The 19,312-nt window shown below is 42.2% G+C and overlaps 1 protein-coding gene across 1 annotated transcript in view; it reads left to right on the top strand.

Annotated features, from left to right (window-relative positions):
* Nucleotides 1-19,312, top strand: part of ITPRID2 (ITPR interacting domain containing 2) — a 179,767-nt gene that overhangs the window by 72,001 nt on the left and 88,454 nt on the right. Inside the window, exon 10 of the mRNA XM_069225457.1 lies at nt 13,036-13,105. Within this exon, the coding sequence (XP_069081558.1) occupies nt 13,036-13,105 (70 nt within the window). The remainder of the gene's footprint in view (nt 1-13,035; nt 13,106-19,312) is intronic.

Genomic DNA, 19,312 nt, shown 5'->3' with positions numbered 1-19,312 from the left:
TGGCTGAAAGGGAAAGATTGCATTTAAACCTACAGTATTTAGTTCTTCAGAGCATTGCTTTTCTGCAGATTATCACTCTAATGGCAAACCCAGCAGCACACAGCTACAAGTTCTCCTCATAAGATTTGCCCTTATAAAATCCCAGTTTATGAACACAAAGTGACCAGATTTATATATTAAAATGAAAAAAATATTTCTTGAAGTTTTTTCTTTTTTTTTTTTTTTTTTAGTTTGAGTACTTGTTTAAAAATGTAGTTAACATTTAGAGTGGACTCTGTCAGCCGTAGCTAAATGTAGATGTGGATCATGGAACTACAAATGTATGCCTAAACATGTACATATGGTTTAGGATAATCCATTATCTAGCCACCCACCTAGATACTTTTGAGCCAGTTGACAATAGCTGTAAAGGCTCTGAATACATTCTGAAACAACAAAATCTTAAAACCTCAGAATCTCAAACAGTATTGAGATTTTTTTTTTTTTAAGAGGACTAGATTTAACTGTTTCCTGAAATGAGCAAGTTGTGTGGGTTATCCCAGTTCAAGTAGGAGTTTCATATCTACAGGGTGTTTCCAAAGAAAGAATCCCTTCTGTTGCTTTCTGGATCTTGGTCTTTGCAGGCAAAGGAAGTTGTTTCTGTGTCACTCTTGTTCTTAATGTGACGTTGGATTTTTCGCAGTCTCTAAGTTCAGTGGCTTAAAATTGATGGCAGGACCCCACCCTGAAAATTGTTCCAGCAACGTTGGAACAAATCTACGAATTCTATCAACAAGGTAATTTATTAATAGCAGTCCCTGGTGTGGCAAACAAGGCGCTCACCGGGTCCTTAATTCTGAAGACACTGAAGTGGTGTGACATTATCTACGGCTACTGGAATTGGAGTTTTGGCAATAGTAGAGAAATAAACCATCTTTTTCACGGACTAAAGTTTAACGAATCTTGATGTTAAACATTATAGCTCTGCACAGCGATATTCAGATCATTTGAAAATCGAATCAAACCACCATCACTGGATGGAAGGCGTTTCTGCTTTTTCACATCCGAAATATTTGAAGGTGGTCTCTCAGAAAACCACTTACACACTGACGTTTACATGATGTGGAGGAACAGACCTATCAGCTTCCTGCTTTGAGTTCCCTTTATAGAGAGCGTAATATGTATTTTTTATAATCTTTTCGACAACTGCTGTGGCTTTGTGCCTGTACTCTTATGCCTTCAGGTATTCACACTTTGTCTAGACTTTCTGTTTTATTTTTCATTGAATTCAACTTCTGCTAACTTTATCTCTGCTCTGCCATGCTTCCTGAAGAGCTACGCAGCGAGGCATTTTCTTCAAGATCTCACTCTTCCAGCTGAGCTAATCTAAACTGCACGAAGGCGGGGGTTCCGCTCACCAAACTTTATTTGTCTCATTGTTTTGTGGAGGGCAGGCTCCTCCTGGTTGCCCACTGACTTGTGTAAAACTGCACCTCCAGAGACTTCTAGGCATGACAGGAATAATGCGAGACCTGTTTTGGGGTGCTAGGACCTGTACAAGTATAAACTGACTATGCATTGTTTTTTGGCGTCTCCTAAAAAGATTTTCTTTTATGGGAAAGAGAATGTAAAACATCTAGGAGAGGGCTGAAATGGCGGTGTAAAATGTGGAGATAATGACCACAGATCACGACAGTGAATAAAATTGCAATGCATCTTCAGTGAAGACGTCCAATGCCATAATTTCACTGAAGAACACTATTGTGTAATTTTGGGTACTAAAACAGTGCTCCCTGGCGATTTGTTGCAGTTCCTGTGCCTCCTTTGCTCACAAGTGCATTGAGCTTGGCATCTGTTCTTCATGCACAGCCACAGCATTCCTTCTGCCAGGTGCAGGCAGGAGACCTCAAAAGACCCTTCCTTCACGCCTTTTCTGCCCAGGAGGGTGTCTGAAAGAGCACTGTCTATTCACTTCTTGCTCCCATTGTCACTTCTAGACAGGAGTTGCGTTCATCTATACCTAGCACTCATTCACCCAAATCAAAAAGGGACTACACAGGGTCCTGATCCACACTCCTTTCACACATGAATCATACTCTGAGTACCAGGGAAGGGCAGGGTGTCACCCACAATGGAAAAAATTGGGTTGTTGGATCATAGTGGCCCGTGAGATTAATGTGGTTCCCACTGCAGTAGGTTTGTTGAGATAAGTCGGACCATGGGGTTACTGCGGCGTCTCGTGCATTGATTTGATGTCTGGCTAGTATAGACCCTGTAGTTTCTGCAAATCACGGTACCGTGGTGGAGGCATGGACTAGGCTTTCAGTGCAAAAGGTTTTAAGTTGTAAAACTAGGTGCACAATGTGCTTTGAAAGTGTTGGTATGATAGGTGTTGCTGGTGTTACTGCAGACCTTCGCTTTCAAATTGTGTATAGTTGTTCAGCTGTGGAGCAGTGAGTTATCTGTGGTGTGTGACCTTGAGATTACTATGGTACCCCTTGCAGATGGTGTATAAGGTTCAAGGGCGCTAGGCATACTTCACTGCTCTGCATGTTACAGAGTTAAGATGGACCTTGTGGTTTCTGCATTGCTACGTGTTGTCTATGGTTGAGTAGGGCCTTTTCACTTACCAGTGGAGTAGTTGTGCTTTGCATTTGAATTTATTAATCTCTTTTGGTGTGTTACATGTGGATGTTAATGGTTTGGAATGCAATTCTACTGTACATATTGTCTTGAGGTGTGAATGTTTCGTTTATGGGGCTACAGCTATTTTTTAAGCTTGATAGTGTGTACTAGTGTAGCTGAGCATGCACTTGGTATGGATGATGTCATCAGTATACTGCAATGTATGTATTCCACAAGTGTGGTTTTGGTCGAGTGAGGCGAAGACCTGGTGTCTGAGCTAAAACTTAGTGTCTTTTGGTGGGGCGCCTTCTATACCTGCCTACCTACATTCGTATGGGGTCACCTGATCACAGGTGGGTGTAGGTACTTTGTTCTGTTTACTGGTGCACTTTGAAACATTTATCTTTTGAAGAAAAACAGTTGTACGGTACGCCGTTTCATGCGTACCTTCTTCCTCTGCCCACTTATGGGTGTAACTTTTCTTGATGGGCATCTTAAAACTGTCATTCAACTGTTTGCATGTTTAACTTTACCCTAATCCTTTGTGCTCGCTTTATCTCCATGCCATCTGTAGGATTGCCCCTCTGGTGGGGGGAAAAAAAATCTCTATTGGCAGATTTCGGCAGAAAAGGGGAAGCTGCATAAAAAAAAAACTGAATAGAGAAATAAAGTATAATTTTAAAGTTGAACTGTGGTCATCGACTAGTAAGAAAGTGTTTACTTGTATACCATGTAAACCGTCTCCGTTACATCTTCCCTCTTTCATCTCGTAATCTTTAGCCTCTTTTCCCTTAGTCCTTTTCCTGATCCATCAGTCTCCTACTCCTAGTCTCTCCGTCTCTCAAGACCTCATCTCTCAACCTTAAACCTACCATCTCTCTAGTTTTTATTGCTGTGCAAAACTCAGAGACCCTCTTTAGACTTTCGGTTTGGCATATGACTACTCTTCCAGTTGAAGATGATTGCCCCCTCTTCATTCTCCCTCCAAAGACGTAACCACCAGCCACTGAATCATGTCTGGATGCCTTTGTTATCACCAAGGGCTACAGTTTGTGTTTGAAATCTCTTTCACTAAATAATTATTATACAACTTGCAATATTTCATATTTAGGGCACCATGGCTACTGTTACATTTTGTTGACATGTGTTTACTGTCATGTACACGGTAAAAGTAATGGTAAACCATTACCTACCACGCACATAGGATAACTGGCTTCTAGCTGGAGGATGGTGTGTAAAAGGTTGTCCCAAATATCACTACTTTGCAGTATTTGGCTGTATGTGTTGGCTATCTGAACCCATTAGGTGACAAGAAGTGGTGAAGACCACTGGTCTTTTGAATCAGCCACCATCTCCAAAAACCAGCAGGTTTTGAGAGTTTTTTTACTCTCTCGTTTATAGGACTGAGTTCCCCCTAATCTCTGGGATGATGTCTCCTCATATTGACTTCTGGAAACTCTTTCTATCTGCAGATCTGGTGAAAATCTTCCAGGGTGGATGTGTGCTGATGCTGCCTTTGGGCATTGTTAATTGGTAGTGTTTGTGACTAGTCTTCAGACAAATTGACTCTCTACTAAAAGACTTCTGAAAATCAACATTGAGTGAGTAACAACTTGTTTAATACAACACTTGAGCAAAATGTAAGTGCCTGTTGTTGGCAGAAACCCCTCCACTTGGTCTCCACCGTTTTGGCCTAATGCATGTGGCCCTTTTCCTACTCCTACTAAAAATGTTGAAAGTTAAAATTGGCACTACAATACTGACTTGGGCATCCATTTGAAGATCAGTCTGTCAGTCTGGTCCTTTAACATGCACAAGTTAAAACCCAGTCTTTCTCTCTACTTTAGGGGACAGAAGAACACAGATTTCTGTGGTGATTTATCCCAGATTATACCACTGCCCCCCCCCCCCGGCTTAGGCTTTAATAAATCTTCAATATAACTTCTTCAAACTATCCAAAATCAAGCAGGAAGACTTGCCTCCTCTTCGCAAAGCTAGTTCACTAGCCTACATTGGCTGCTGTTACAAAAGAGAATTGATTTCAAGGCTCTTTACCTCGTCCATTAATGTATTTATGGACGAGTCCAGAGATCCCTTCTCCCAGAAATCTGGAGCGGTCAACCCCAGTCCTGTCTCAGTCATCTACTCAGTTCTTGCTTCATATATCACCCATCCACAATTCTCAATTTTTGGGTGAACAATTTTTTCCATACTTGCCCTAAAACACGAATACTTGCCCCCAAAACCTAAAATAAAATTGCCTCCCTTAAACTATTTAGAAACAAAGCTGTAGGTCTTTCTTTTTGCCTGGTGAATTACCTTCTCTCTTAGTTCCTTAAGTTTTGCAGCACTAGGAGACCTTCCTGGTGAAAGAGTGCTTTATAAAGTCACTGTAACATAGCTGCTGGTACTGCCACAAGCCATACTCACAGTGAGGGTTTTTGGTAATAGGGTTATTCACGTTAAGGATAGTAGCTACACCTTTAAACTTCATTTTCAATAAAAGCAGCTTATGCGAGGGACTAAATATATTGTCTTTGCCATTTCACGTTTTGATCTCTCTGGACACTGGAGCAAGTTCTACCTAGCGATAAGTGCAGTGGATTTCAGAGTACTTCATTTATCTGTTATGTAAAATGGCAATAAATTGCAAGTGGCCACAATGTGGGAATACCTTTTAATGTAAAATGTGCGTGTTCATGTACAATATGGTGTTGTCACAGGTTCAGAGGAAACCGTAAATGAAATTGCAAAGGTGTCGCTTTGCCCCAGGGTGGCTGTGAAGAATATTGAGTTTTGCGTCTTGGGTGTCAAAAGCTTATTTAAAAAATGCAGCTTTCTGGTGTTTCTTGAAGAGCTGGTAGTTCACTTGTACACTGAAGGTGGAGTCTTGGGCATTCCAGTGCCTCTTAGTTTGTAATGTTTGACCTTTTTTGACAGACTTCATCAACTATGTAAATAACTTTGCTTCATATAGCATTTGCACGCAATCAAGTCATGTTATGTTTTGTGGAAATGCTTAGCAAGCAGACTCTTTCGCATGATTTGCAACGCACACTCTCTTGCATAAATGCAAGTTCTAGTGAATGACTATGTAAATGCCTATTGTATGTAACAGGTCCCCGCTACGGTAAGCATCCTGAATCCACGTAGGACTTGGGCAATGTGGAGCACAACTGTCATGAGACGTCTTATATTGATCATGAAATGAGCATGCATAGGCTTTCTAACAAAACCAGAGCTGCCTTACTTTTTTGATGAGATGCTCTATGTATGAACAACAGCTTTATGTATGGACAACAACTTTATGTATAAACAACGCTAGTAACTCTTGCTGGATCATCATCATCTTGTATGAACTTATCGGAAGAAGCAAACAGTACACATATGTATATCTTCCCCTCCTTCGTTGAATGAACCTTCAAAAACAAAAGGAGAGGTGGCATTGTACTCTTTATAAACTGTAAACGTTAGTTTAGTTTGATGCACCATAAACAGTGCATAGCATGCAAAAAGAATGGCCGACTTGTTTCAGTGATTTTCCTTCAACTTAGCTATAACTCATCCAGTAAAGTAAATATAACTGGCGCCTTGCCATGCTCATGATTGATGACAACATCACTGCAACATTTGTATTGTCAGTGATGTCATAGAACATGACATGAATGATGTAATATAAGAAGTAATTAGCAGTGCATGGCGGGGGCACGAATTCTAGTTAATTGTGTTTAACCTTTGGTGAATTTCAGCGTTTTAGTTTTTTTCTTTTTTTTTTTTTTTCTTTTTAACTGACATTTTCACTGAACTATAACGTTCCTTTAACCTTCTTTTTTTCAGTGAATTTGTAAGCTTTTTTATGATATAAAGTACGATATATTATTACTAACATTATTTTAAACATTGTTTTTTTTTTAATTTTTTTTTTTTAAATGTAGTAAATAAAACCAACCTCTTCCGGGTTGGCCACTCGTCTAACCACCGTGGAAAGCCAACAACCCACGGCCTTTGCCTGTGCGCGGAGGTGACCCCGGGGCCTGGCCTTTAGCCAGCTCCAGTGGCCAACACCCTTAGGCAGCCAACTCCCTATGACTGCGCACAGCCTTTGATTGTACATGGCATGGGGTTTGCCGCAGAGCCTGGCATACCCCCCACCGCCACAGCATTTTTCCCGCAGGAGGCTCGCTGGCTCTCCCATGGGACACCCCCAGAAGCACAACAGCCCCCTCAGATTTTGAGGGGACCCTCACCCCCCTAACTACATGATCAAGGTACCCCCTGCCCTGCCTTTTATACTTTGTTTTTGTTTAAAAAAAAAAAAAAAAAGTAAGGACACAGGAACCGAGTCCCTTTGTTATAAAATGGCAGCCACAACATTTCTTTTGATCTGGCAGCCAGCCAGTCAGAGTGCAGGACAGGCAGGAACATGACTGCCCTCAACCTATCAGATGGGTGTTTTGAATTTACGTGACCGCTGGACTCTCATGAACCCACCGTCCTAATATATCGATATTTTTTAACCTCAGTTTCTCAAAAACTACTGAACAGATTTATTCCAAATCACAAGCACACTTTCTGAACCAAATTCTAGCTTCCTGCAAAATGTGTTGTAATTTCAAGCAGTGGATAACCATCACGATGTATATACAAAGATGCATCTGCTTCGAGAATGGCAGTGGTTGATCGCAGATTCAGTGGAACAAGCAGAATTGGGTCCAGCAGATGAATGACCTGATATTTGGAAGGGAGTGCCATTAAGGCTGGGCAGGCTTGGTGGCAGTGTTGGACTAGGAGCTCCAAAGTCCTGCCACTAGGCAGGTGAAGACCTGATTAAATTACCTCCGATTTTGTTTTGGCTTGGCTTTGCGGCAGCAAGTTCAAGCAAATTCAGTCACCTCAAGCATTATAGAGTTGGGTAGTACAGTGTTGATATTTAGGATATGTGAAAGATGTTAGGGTGTGGCATGTTTCCTTTGAGGCCAACGAAGAGAAATGAAGAGAGGGTGATGAAACTTTACCAAAATGAAACCTGTGCAGATAGAAGTTTGCTGTTTTCAGAGGTTTCTCAACTTGGACACTTGTGCTTTGAGTAAAGTGAGAGAAACCAAGGATTGGCAAATTAAGCACACTTAAGTGAAAGGGTGAGTGGTAAAGAACTATGGGCCAGATGTAGCAAAGGTTTTTACCCATTCTCTGTCTATGGGAAAAAGTGTTCGTACATATGGCCCTATGTATCTAACTTTGACTTGAGTGGTGTTCCTTCTTTGTGTGTAAGCATATTTGTCATTTTAGAATGGTGGGGGTCCTGGGGTGTTCTGTTTGGGTCAGGCAATATTTCATTCTAGGAATTTCATCATAACCTAAAACCCACTGGTAAATGTGGACACTTCTCTCTGTCATGGTGGATAAAGATGTCTTGTTTGTCTCTTAAACCTGACAACTGCCCTTTTTAGATCTTCAGGACCATCAAGGACCGCATGGGACCTTTGGGCTTCCACAGGTTCTAGTAGTCCAGGGGGGAAAAGAGCTTGAAAGTTTTACTTGGACTCAACTGTGCCTGTTTAAATGAGGAGATCAGACCTAGACCAGACCTTAATCAAGTGTGAGTGGCTGGTGTGGAGGAAACAAACCCTTGGTCGATTAAATTAAGCTGCAGAGACATCAGGGACTGCGAGAGGTCAGGCTCTCCTTGTTGGAACAGATGCAGGGAACCTTGAGAGTGGCTTACTACATAATGCGTGTTTGTCTGAAACTTGTAAATGGATAACTGAGGTTGCACATTGATAGGTCTGCTACGTATGGGAGTTTTATGCTGCTGATTTCCATGTAGTGCCATATAGATTTGTCACCGGAAAACTACATCAGTATAACTTTGGTTTACAGGCACCAAAATGAATCATAAACTGTTGGTATATGCCTAGGCACGATATGCGACATCAGCAGTTTCCACGTCTGTAAACAAGCATTGTACTGGCCTGTAGGGATCTGTACAAACCTCATAACATTGGGAATCATGGGTCCCTTTTTGAACTTAAGTAAAGGTCAGCTCAAGTTCAGAGCTTGACCTGCCCCAGCTCATGCATGCTCACCTTCTCGACCATGGTTACTCAAATGGCTACGCAAAATGTACTCCTCATTCTCTTGCCATCAGTAACTGCTTAAGTGTCTTACAACAACCCCATGCATAACATTCAAAATGAACTGCAAGCAGCCATTTAGTCAGTAGGTGAAGTGATGCTATGCCATTACAGTGTCCCACAGGATTTAATTGTTTTTTCAAACTTCAGATAGCAGTGTTGTTACTTCTCATAAAACAGTGTGACGCATGCACAAATGGACATCATTTGTGGTATGTATGTGGTAAATCAATTTTGCTTTCATCCAGTGCCATTGTATTACCCATCACGAATACCTGCTTCTGTGAAATCCTTGCAGTATTCTTTTTTGATCTTGTTAACCGTACATAAGCTTGTTTTGGACTAAGGATTGAACACTTACCATCTCATCCATTTCACCCAGCAATCTTCTTCATTCTTGGTATTGTGTTGCTTTTGCATTTTTGGCAATTGCCCTTTGGTCATTGATTTAGGTGTGTTGACTTACGTTGTACAATTGTTTTTATTCTCTATTTTTTCTTTTAGTTGCAATAACGTAGTTTTGGAATCATGGTACTAGGAGCAGAATCTCTCTCCTTCGTGCAAAGGGACTGCAAGTACCAACAGATAGTGAAAGATCGCGTTCATCTTTCATATTTTTTAATGCTTCAAGCCAAAGCATTCAGCACCCGCAATGTTATGTTGCCTGGTGCCAGCACTCCATGTTAGAAATTCTTTTTGGCTCAGATTCCCTCATTTCAATGTCAGCTTCTGGCATCTATATAATACTACTCATCACTTTCACTTTTTGCTTTGTGGCACCAGGCACCAATCAGCTTTCGATAGGAGAGACTCCAGATCCCCATAATAGCCCCTCCCACACACACAACTCACAGGCCTCTGCATGCCCCCTCTACCAAGAAAATCTGTCAAGGCCACATCTAAATAGTAGTTAGTAGTGCAAATAAAGGCACGTAAGAGAAGGTGCTCAACTTAATGTCTAAATGTTTGTGGCACCATTGAGGGATGCAGTGTCCTCAATCTAGGTGTTTCAGATAACATTGATGGGGGAGACGGAAACTTCCGTTTGTGTGAACTAAATGTTGTGTTACAGTGGACAATGAGTTCTAGTTCAAACTAAACTTGTGTTGTTTAATAGCACCCCTTTTAGAATTGTGCTGGTTTCATTACTGTAATGTACCAAGGTGCCGCAGATACCTATGTCCTGATGAAACCTCAGCTTTGACCAGCTCCGGCTAGTTCCCTGGTGTGTGCTATTTTAAAATCTATTGAAGAATTTGTTTATAAAGCCATTCTGCCTGCTGTCATGATTTCTTACTATGCCTCCTGAGCACTGTGTTCAGAGCCATACTTGGTTTCAGTAACTTGTTAAATAATCTTTATAGACTTGGAGGAAAGTTAACCCTGCCCGATTTACAAGTAATGTAATTTAGACGTGTTCTTGCTGCTTGTTTACTGTGGTCTGCTAATTCCTCTTTTCATCGGTTCACAAAACGTTTCTTTTGAACCTTTTTGAGAAATGACCCACTCTTCCAGCTTTCAAGGCATGCCATTAATGTACCCTGCATTAACATGCTGGTTTCTAGTTGCTCCTGTTGCAGATTGTGCAACGCTATCCGTCTCTAATCTACCCTTTTAAGGAAGGATTTGAAAGGTATTTACAGATGTGGGCTCCAAATAGTGAAAGGCTTTCTTTGCTGTTTGTCGTAGGCCTTGTGCCTTAACATAGCGTGTTACAGCAAGTCACTTCGCTTTCATTGCCTTAAGCAACAGTGACGTTCTGTGCCCAGCACGCTGTGCCGGTGAGGAGGTGTGTGACGTGTGTCCCCTGACCGTAGGGTGTGTTTTTAAGTGCGGCTCTTGAGGGCTACAGTTGACTCCAAATAAGTGAAGTGTTCTCTCTCGTTGCTGCAGACCGATCACGTATGTAAGACGTTATATGGTTGCTCAATTCACGTGACAAAAGATGTGCTGTTACAAAAAAAAAAAAAAAAAAAAAAGGATGAGCTGTGCACGCTAATGAGCGTTCTGACCGAACAAGTCGCGTAAACCGGTTTGTCAAATACTTAGCGTAACTCAAAAACAATTAGTGTCAATATGTGGGTGGTAATGACAAGACGACACAGTAGATTTGTATTCCTTACTGCCGGAGAGTGTGTAATACATTTTTTATTTGAAATTGAATACTTTGTTCTGATCGAATTATTATTTCTTTCTCTTTATAAATCTTCACCTAATAATTTCCATTGTAGGTGATTTCAGTGCAGCAGCAGCCTGCTGGGTGCACCTCTGTTTGTATGTTGAAACTCCTATTGTCAATTTGCATCTGAAGTAATTTAATGTGCTGCAAGAAGGGACATGAACTATGTGATTCTGCAGCGTGTATTGCATATTTATGGATTTATCATAATCAGCCCACCGTGTGCTGCATACTACTACAATTTCGACCATAATGCGTTTCTAGGTGAAGAGGATCAACATTTAAAATCAAACCCACGTAATGCTCTGCAATGGCAGAGGTTTGCAGATCACCATTAAGTTGCTTGGCACTGTGAATTAAAATGACACATTGCAAAATTATACTGCCACAGAACGTGACGTGTTACGCAGCAGAATTAGCCTTTTCATGCCACTTATTTGAACCTACCTTGTCACCCAGTTTGGCCCTCTATTGCTGCCCAGTAGTTTCCCCAGGAGCCCGTCTCCTGGGAAGGTGCGGCCTTTCTAAAGTGGCTTAGAGCATTCATCTTATCCATCACCCATATGAACCTGTGTCCTTGACACCTGGAGGTTTGGTCTAGCCACATGTGTGACGTTACCGTAAAAATACTGTCGTTCACCGGACATTGCTGACCTGTTCCTCCTGAAAATGCATCAGTCTGAACCCTAAATGATTAACTTCTCAGGAGTCGGAAAATTCATTGTGTATTTGGCTGCATGACATAAAGAGCGAACAACTGCAGTGCGAAATGCAAAGTGTATTTAACCTTGTGGGCCAGCACTTCGTAAAATTGTATTATATGTTATAATGATTTGTACAGCACACTAATCACCCAAAAGGGTATCCGGGCACTTGGGCAGGCGTATAGATAGGTGTGTGTTCCTTAAGGTGCTTATACGAAGAGCCAAGTCTTCTGCTTCTTGCAGGTCTCAAGAAGTGAGGAGGAGGCTCTAGTGTGTTGAGGGAGGTCACTCCATGTCTTGGGTGTGATGTTGGAGAATGTGTCCTCCAGTTTTGCATTTGCGGATGCAGGATATGTGTGTGAGTGGAAATTAGGCAGAGGGTAGGTATCTAGTGAGTTGGTGATATCACTTCCTGTGTAGGTGAAAGATGGGGGATCCAGTGATGTCACTTCCTATGCTAATGGGTGATGGGAAATCATTCATTATTTTCCGTGTTGTTATGCTGGGGTAAGTTTAAGATGTGTTCCATGTTAGAGGCCTAACAAGATGGCACATATCTTTATGTTAAAGTAAATATGATTAAAATAAGAGATAAAAGTAAACCAAAATGGTATTTATTTAAAAAAAAAAAATTTGGATGCACAGCCTTGTTGCATGACAACAGTGTAGTTTGAGTCAGAAAATCAATGATTGTCGTATTGCAGCCAAAGAACAGAAATGTAAACATTTTGAACCTTTATGCATCAAATAATGAGGGACCTTTTCTGGACTGTAGAACTTAGTCCATTTGGTTGGCTTCCCTCTAACCATTAAGTAATTGTATGGAGTGGCCAAAAGAGGCATAATTTTCCATGGTCTGGGATTGAAAATATACTCGTAGTTAGTTTGTTAATGTTTTGTTTAGGTATGCCCATCATTGCCTTCTGTAGATAGCCATTTATGTACCTATATATTTCTGCATATTCTAACGACCCACCTGCATGATCCATTACTGAGCAGTGCTTTTTTCTCCCACATGTTGGGATTAGACATTCGTAGACCAGTAATAACAAAAAAAGTACCCAAATAGACACATTTTAGGCCAAAAACTTTATCCAGCTTTGTAACTGTAGCCAGAAGATTGCCTGGTAGTTGTGAAGATCTTTGATGTTGAGGCATTCAGTAGGCAGAAATGGTTGTAAGTAGACCCACAAAGTGTTATTTACTATGTTCAAGCCATAGAACCTGTTCTGTAAACTCAGTGGTGGTAGACAATGAATAATAATTAGAAGCAATTTAGGAATAAGGAGCACAGAGTCTTCGAATACATTTTCCTTGGATAGCGTTGATTACCTTCTGTTTATCACATATCCATTTTTTCACCATGCTTCATATAATATAACTACCATTTCACAATGATTTGTCTACTTTTTAGATTCAGAGTACTGAGGGGGAATCGACCCAGGGACCTTCGTGCCACGTATCAAGAGACAAATTGGCCAAAGGTAAGCATCAAGATCACTGTACACTTGACTTTTTATAACTTCAGTAACTGAAGTAGTTGCTAGTTCAACTCAACAGTTTGTTCAGCATGTATGAGATCCATAAAACTTTACAAGTTAAATACAGTAGTCTAGATTGAAAGAAAAAGGTACTTTGCTAAATATAAATAAATATCCACCTACTGGGTAAATCAACTTTGCAACTAAATAACAAAGACTTAGACTTGTTCAGAATAGGTTTTGATGTGATACCCAAACTCAGTAAGGCCTGAGGAAGTTTTTTGTCAGTATTTATCTTTACCCATTCTTCACAATATGGAGTAATGGCTTCCAAACTTTGGACTGCACTGCATTCTTCGTTTGAGTACTCAGACAAGAGCTGTGCTTAACTTGCCCACCCACCTTTACTTTAAAACTGTCTTTGTGGTGACTTTGATACTCCTTGATCTCCCTCATTTACAGCTTGTTGAGAACTTTACTTACTGTAGCAGGTTAGTTTGTAAGTTGCTTCTAGGCTGTCGTTTTAACTTTCAAGAGGACCACTACCACGTTTCCCTTCAAACCATGCTTCCTGCTTCCATCCCCTGTTGCCTAAAGGCCAAGTCCAAGGAAGTTGTGGTCCAACATATGTTAAAATGGTGGGCGAATATATGTTGTGAAGAATGGAAGAAATGCTTGGAGCAGAACCTTTTAAACGTCTTTGAGAAGGAAGAGGTGCAGCGTTAGGGAACTGTGTGAGAAAAGTAGGTTTTACTAGGGAAAAAACAGTACAAGAAGAAACTGGGTCTGTAGTTGGCAGTGGTATGCACCCTGTCCAATTAGAGTCCACAGTCCTTGTCAGGGTAAGTTTAAAATGCCTGACCTAAATCAAGCTGTGCTCACCCTCTGGCAGCTTGCCACAGAGCAGGCAGGCAGGCTTAACTTAGAAGGTATTTGTGCAATACACACACACAGTAATCACAGGAGGTACTCCACACAAAGCCGCTCGGAGTTACACTGGGGCTGGTGGATGAGTTCTGGGCTACCACGCAGAGATGGGGAGGAGGGGGTGTAATCAGCCCTTTTGGGTTCTGGCCACTACCCTTTGCGATGTAAGTTTGAGCCCTTTCCAACCTCCACACCAGGAAGACCCATCAGTATGCAGATGTGGCTGAGTATCCTGTGTTGTGGGTGTCTGAAGGGAATGCACAAGTGTAGCTGCTCTCTGACCCAGAATCCCAAGCTGCCTGTCTCGGAGGTAACTATTTTTTGTTTCCCCCTGGTTTTTCTGTTTTTTAATTTTTTTTATTTATTATTTAAAGGAGAGTGTGCAAGGGGAGCAATATAGTGCTATGGGGAAACACAAATTAATGAGCACCAAAGGTACAGCACCTAGAACCTCTTCATCTGCCACTTTAGATTCCTTCTTGGGCAGGGCAGTTGGTGTGATTTTCAAGGAGATCGATTTGGCAGAGCGCATGCTGTCCTTGGTTAGACAATGGTCCTAAGCCCTTGTTGGTAATGCAATAGAGTTACGTAGGGGAAGCTGCATCTTTAGCCCTAGGCGATCTTGAGGGGCTGATAGCAGGTACATCTACTCAGACTAGTCCAAAACCCACAGTTCAGAACCATTTGCCTGTTAGCAACTCACCTGAGAAACACAACTCTTTTTGCCCACCCCAAGCCAGGAAAAAGCAGCAATAAAGGTGACCGGGGGCTATGAAGGGTCATCTGCTCCTTTTTGAGGGATGAGGCCCTCACAGGAGTAGTACTAGGCATTGCAGCACCAAGCAAAGGGGACATGGTCTCTTTAAGCTGAGATCAGGTCGCTGGCAAAATTAGAGGTTTATTTGTGGAAAGCCTGTTGCCATTAATGGAGAGAGATTGTCAAATCTGGAGGCCTCCCTCTTGGCACTCTTAAATCATGTCTGAATGTCTCATACAGGAAGCCGGGGGGGGGGGGGTAAGGGGTTCTCAGCCACAGCTAAAATAAACAGTGCCCTGGGCACCACCTTGAGCTTGAGTCACAAGGAAGTTGCTTCAGAGTGCTGTGTTCAGCAGGCTGATACCCCCTACCCCCCTTTTCGATTCACTCCGAGGTTAGAAAAAGCAATCCACTCAGCCCAGTATTCTAGTGGTGTGGTGTGGGGGGGGGGGTGTTACACCCCCTAGTGAATCAGGAGTTGGCTCAAAAGATCTAAGACAGGGGGTGATCTGGGGCATTGGAGTAAGGCAGAGGTTCAGGGGGTGTACTGGCAGGAGCTACCAGTCTTAAATCTGCCTTAGGACTGTGGCCCCTACATGGCAATCCTGACAGGGGTACAGCGGGTTCCCAAGGGTAGTTGAGAAGCTACTGACAAACTGAAGAACAAGGTTTACCACTGGTTATACAGACGCAACGATTTCAGTATCCGAGAATACCAGGATACTCTGTTTAAGAAGGGTGTGATGGGTGGGTTCAGCGGCGAAGTCCATAAGTGGGGACTGTATTGTTATTAAATTTAAGTCGCCATTACTTACAGGCCGGTTGGTCTGTGCTTCTGGGGTTCCCCCCACTAAATGGAGGGGGGATTCAACTTTACCCAGCTACTTTTATGGGCACTTGCGACCTAGGCCCCAAGCCTACTTTGGGGAATGCAGAATCTATAAAACCCTCCTACCCCCGCCTGCCCCAGTCCAATAGATTTCTTCCTCTGTCAGCACTGGATTCCAATGATAGACTACAGTTCTCATATATTGGGGCCCCGGATATTTTGGGGATGAGACCCTCTGTATCTGTTATCCCACAGGGGGTGTTAGAGACAGGATTAGGTGAACCCATTGGTCCAACACAGAGGATTCTCTGCTTGCTGGGGCAAGGTCCAAGTGTCAGGTTCCTGAATGGTTAAACATAGTTACAAATAATGACATAGTGTTGACGCAGGAGACATGGAGTCATGATGGGATTGTATGGGAGGGTTATGGATGCTTTTATATTGCTGCAACTCCCTCTAAAGGGGGGAGGGCCCAGAGGGGCCTGACCACAATGGTCCGCATTGCAGCAAATCTCCACATTTTCTGTTGCCCTTAAACTTGTTGGGATCCAGATCCTTAGGGTAGTAGTATCCAAGGAGTTTTACTTTTTTTTTCCAATTAATTTTTATAATTCAGTAGGGGGCCCTGGCTGCCAGATTGAGGTTCTTTTTCAGGCTATTGAAATTCTAGAGGCTCAATTGCTGAATTTCTTGAAGGGTTTTAACATTATTCTGGGTGGGGACTTCATTGTTAAGATGTGGCACAATCAACCTAATAGTAACCCTTTCTTGGGGGTGGAGACATCGGGTTGCATGCACTCCTCAGATTTCAGAGGTAGAAGACTATGGAATGCTTTAGGTGGCGCAGGGCTATATAACCTGATGTCTTCAAAGAATGATTTGTCACAACATTATCCTACCTTTGTGGGTAGTGGGAAGGGTTCTACAGTCGCTTATTTGTTCACCTCCCGGTCTCTTGTAGACCTTATTAGCCCGGGGCAAGCCCTCCAGTCGAGTTACAGTGACCATAATCTTATCACTGTAATGTTGACCCTCCCCACTCAAGATAGCCCAGTAGTAGTCCCTGGCCTTAGAGATCTGACCCTTCAAGATAAGGATCTGAGGATTAAGTGGCGTAGCTTATCCATTTCGAGATTGATGGAAACAATTGTGAGGTCCAATTTAGATATTTTTCTTGATCCTTTAATTTCTCTCGTAACACCTCCCAATTCAGTGCTACTGGCGTTCTGAGACCTTGGTACTTCAGCAAATGATATTATGAGGAAAATGGCTGGGGAGAGGAGAGCCAAGGATGTGGGTTGGTTTAATAAGATTTACAGGGATGCAGAAAGGCAGTTGCGGCAGGTATTAAACTCAAACCCCAGTAACCTAGAGGATATTAAGGCAGCAAGGAGGACGTATAAGGAGGCTATTAGGGCAAGAAAGGCTGAGCTAAAAGAGGCATTTTGGGTGAAGTTAGTAACTCCTTGTAACATGGGGGACTCAGTGGGGTTTTAGCAGGTTGTCAATGGGGAAACAACTTTGTGCAGCTGTGCCAGAGGACATTGGTACATTTATTCCACCACCCTCCCAGAGTTGTGGGTGTCCCATTTTCAAGGGGTTTAATCCATTTGTGAGGAGCAGAAGAGGAAGAAAGGAGAAAGTCATTGTTGAATATCACTTTTGAATTGCCCGGAGTATGGGATGAAATTCTAGCCAGTTCATCAAATAAAGCTACGGGTCCTGATGGGATACCTACTGATCCGTATAAAAGGAAGGTTTCCCTCTGGGCTCTGAGAGTTATTAATGTTTTTAATGTGTCCACCCAGTTTTCAATTTCCCCCTTCCTGGAAGGCAGCAGTGATTGTACTTGTTTTTAAAAGGGGGGACCGGCAAGATCCTAGGTTTTGCCACCCGATTTCCTTGCTAGATTTTGTGGTAAAGATTTTGGGGTGGGCTATTTTAGAAAGGATAGAAAAATGGGGCTCTGCTAACAATATTTTGAGCCAGCCACTTAATGGTTTTATGAAGGGAAAGGGCACCATGGAGCAATGTCTAAACCTTAATCTTGTAATTGCGAAATATGTGGTGGAAAAGCAGGGATCCTTATTTCTAGCATTCATGGACCTTAGTCGTGCCTTTGATCATGTAGTTAGGTCTGTGTTATGGCATATTTTGGTAACTGTAGTGTTGCCACCTTCCTGTTGGCTCCAGAATGCATATCCTTTAGGGTCGCAAAGGCCTCAGGTAGGGAGGGGTTGACTCAGACTAGTTTGATCTCCTGCATGGGGTCAGACAGGGGTGTGTTTTGGTCCCCATTTTGTTCTAGTTATATATTAATGGCCTCAATCATCACCTGGTTGTAAATGGCAAGGACATGCCTAAACTGAAATAATCTTTTGTTTCCTCCTTAATATGTGCAGATGATTCTGTCTTAATGGCACTCACTGCAAATGGCTTTAAAGCTCTGGTTGATTTATTTGTAAATTTCACGGAGGATTTAGGCCTTGATACTAACAACACAAAAACCCCTTATATGGTGTGTGGAAAATCGAATCTTCAAGCAAGACCTATAACTGTCAAGGGTAAGTCCATTAGTAAGGTTGCATCCTTCCCCTATCTAGGTGTGACATTTAATCAAGGGGGAGTTGGCGGCCTTGTCTCCAAATTCAATGTGCCTGTTTCAACCAAGCATGTAGCGCTTTATTTAAATTTGCGCCTTCTGTGGGGAGAAAACCAGTCAGACCTTTGCTGCTGGTTTATAAAATGAAGTGTTGATGTATGGCACTGCCCTCTGGGGGCTAGCAGTTGTGAATCAAGTCAAAACGAAGAGAATTGCTTTTGCAGAAAAGTATTGTGGATGGGACCCTCCAGGTCAACTTTCTTTGTTTATGAAGAGCTGGGCTTAGATTACGTGGATGACCTAGTGAAATTAGCCCCGTTGTTATTGTGGATATTTGTTTGGGGCAGAGAATCCACGGCCCTGAACAAGGATATAATAGAGGATTGCCTGGGTTGTGATTAGGGTTATAAAATGCCATGGTTGAGGTATACCCATTCAGCCTACAAGGAGATAGGCCGCTTAGACCTGTTCTGTAACCCAGGAGGGCATACCAACAGAGGTAGGATATTTTTTTTGGCCTGTCCTCAAGTGGTAAGGGAGAAGGAACTATTGGTAAAACAGAGTAATCCATCTTTCCTTCTCCGTACGGTAGCAGGCTCTGAGCCGTATCTTACCCTTGTGAGGCGTCCCTGGGATATATCTTTATTAACTATGTTTAGGTTGGGCTCCTTTCGTACCCATATGTGTTTTACGCGGGGGCAATATTATTCAAAATCAATACTGGTGTGCCCATGCAATCGTTGTTCACCCCACATGCTAGAATTTTTTTTTTTTTTTTTGTGGTTATGATTTTTTTGCAGCATATATACCTGCTGCCTATTTTGAAAGCCAGGGATTTTCATCAGTATAGACCAGCACCCTTGTTTTTACAATTATTACATTGAGAGGGAGTGGTATGAGCACGGTTTTCTTTTTTGAAGGCTGTATTGGCTTGGAGTAAGGCTTTGAATTAATAATTATACTGATCCACAGAGTTTTTAATCTATATTGGATGGATTGGGTTTTATTGTATTTATTGTCTGAGTGGTATTGCATTTTATGATTATTGTGATATAATCTAATAAAGATTTTTATTCATTTACAAGTGTAGCGGTC

Source organism: Pleurodeles waltl, chromosome 3_1 (assembly GCF_031143425.1).
Source record: "Pleurodeles waltl isolate 20211129_DDA chromosome 3_1, aPleWal1.hap1.20221129, whole genome shotgun sequence".
In the NCBI taxonomy this organism is placed as follows: Eukaryota; Metazoa; Chordata; class Amphibia; order Caudata; family Salamandridae; genus Pleurodeles; species Pleurodeles waltl.
The sequence above is the reverse complement of the archived record's forward strand: the minus strand, read 5'-3'. Positions and strand labels throughout refer to the sequence as shown.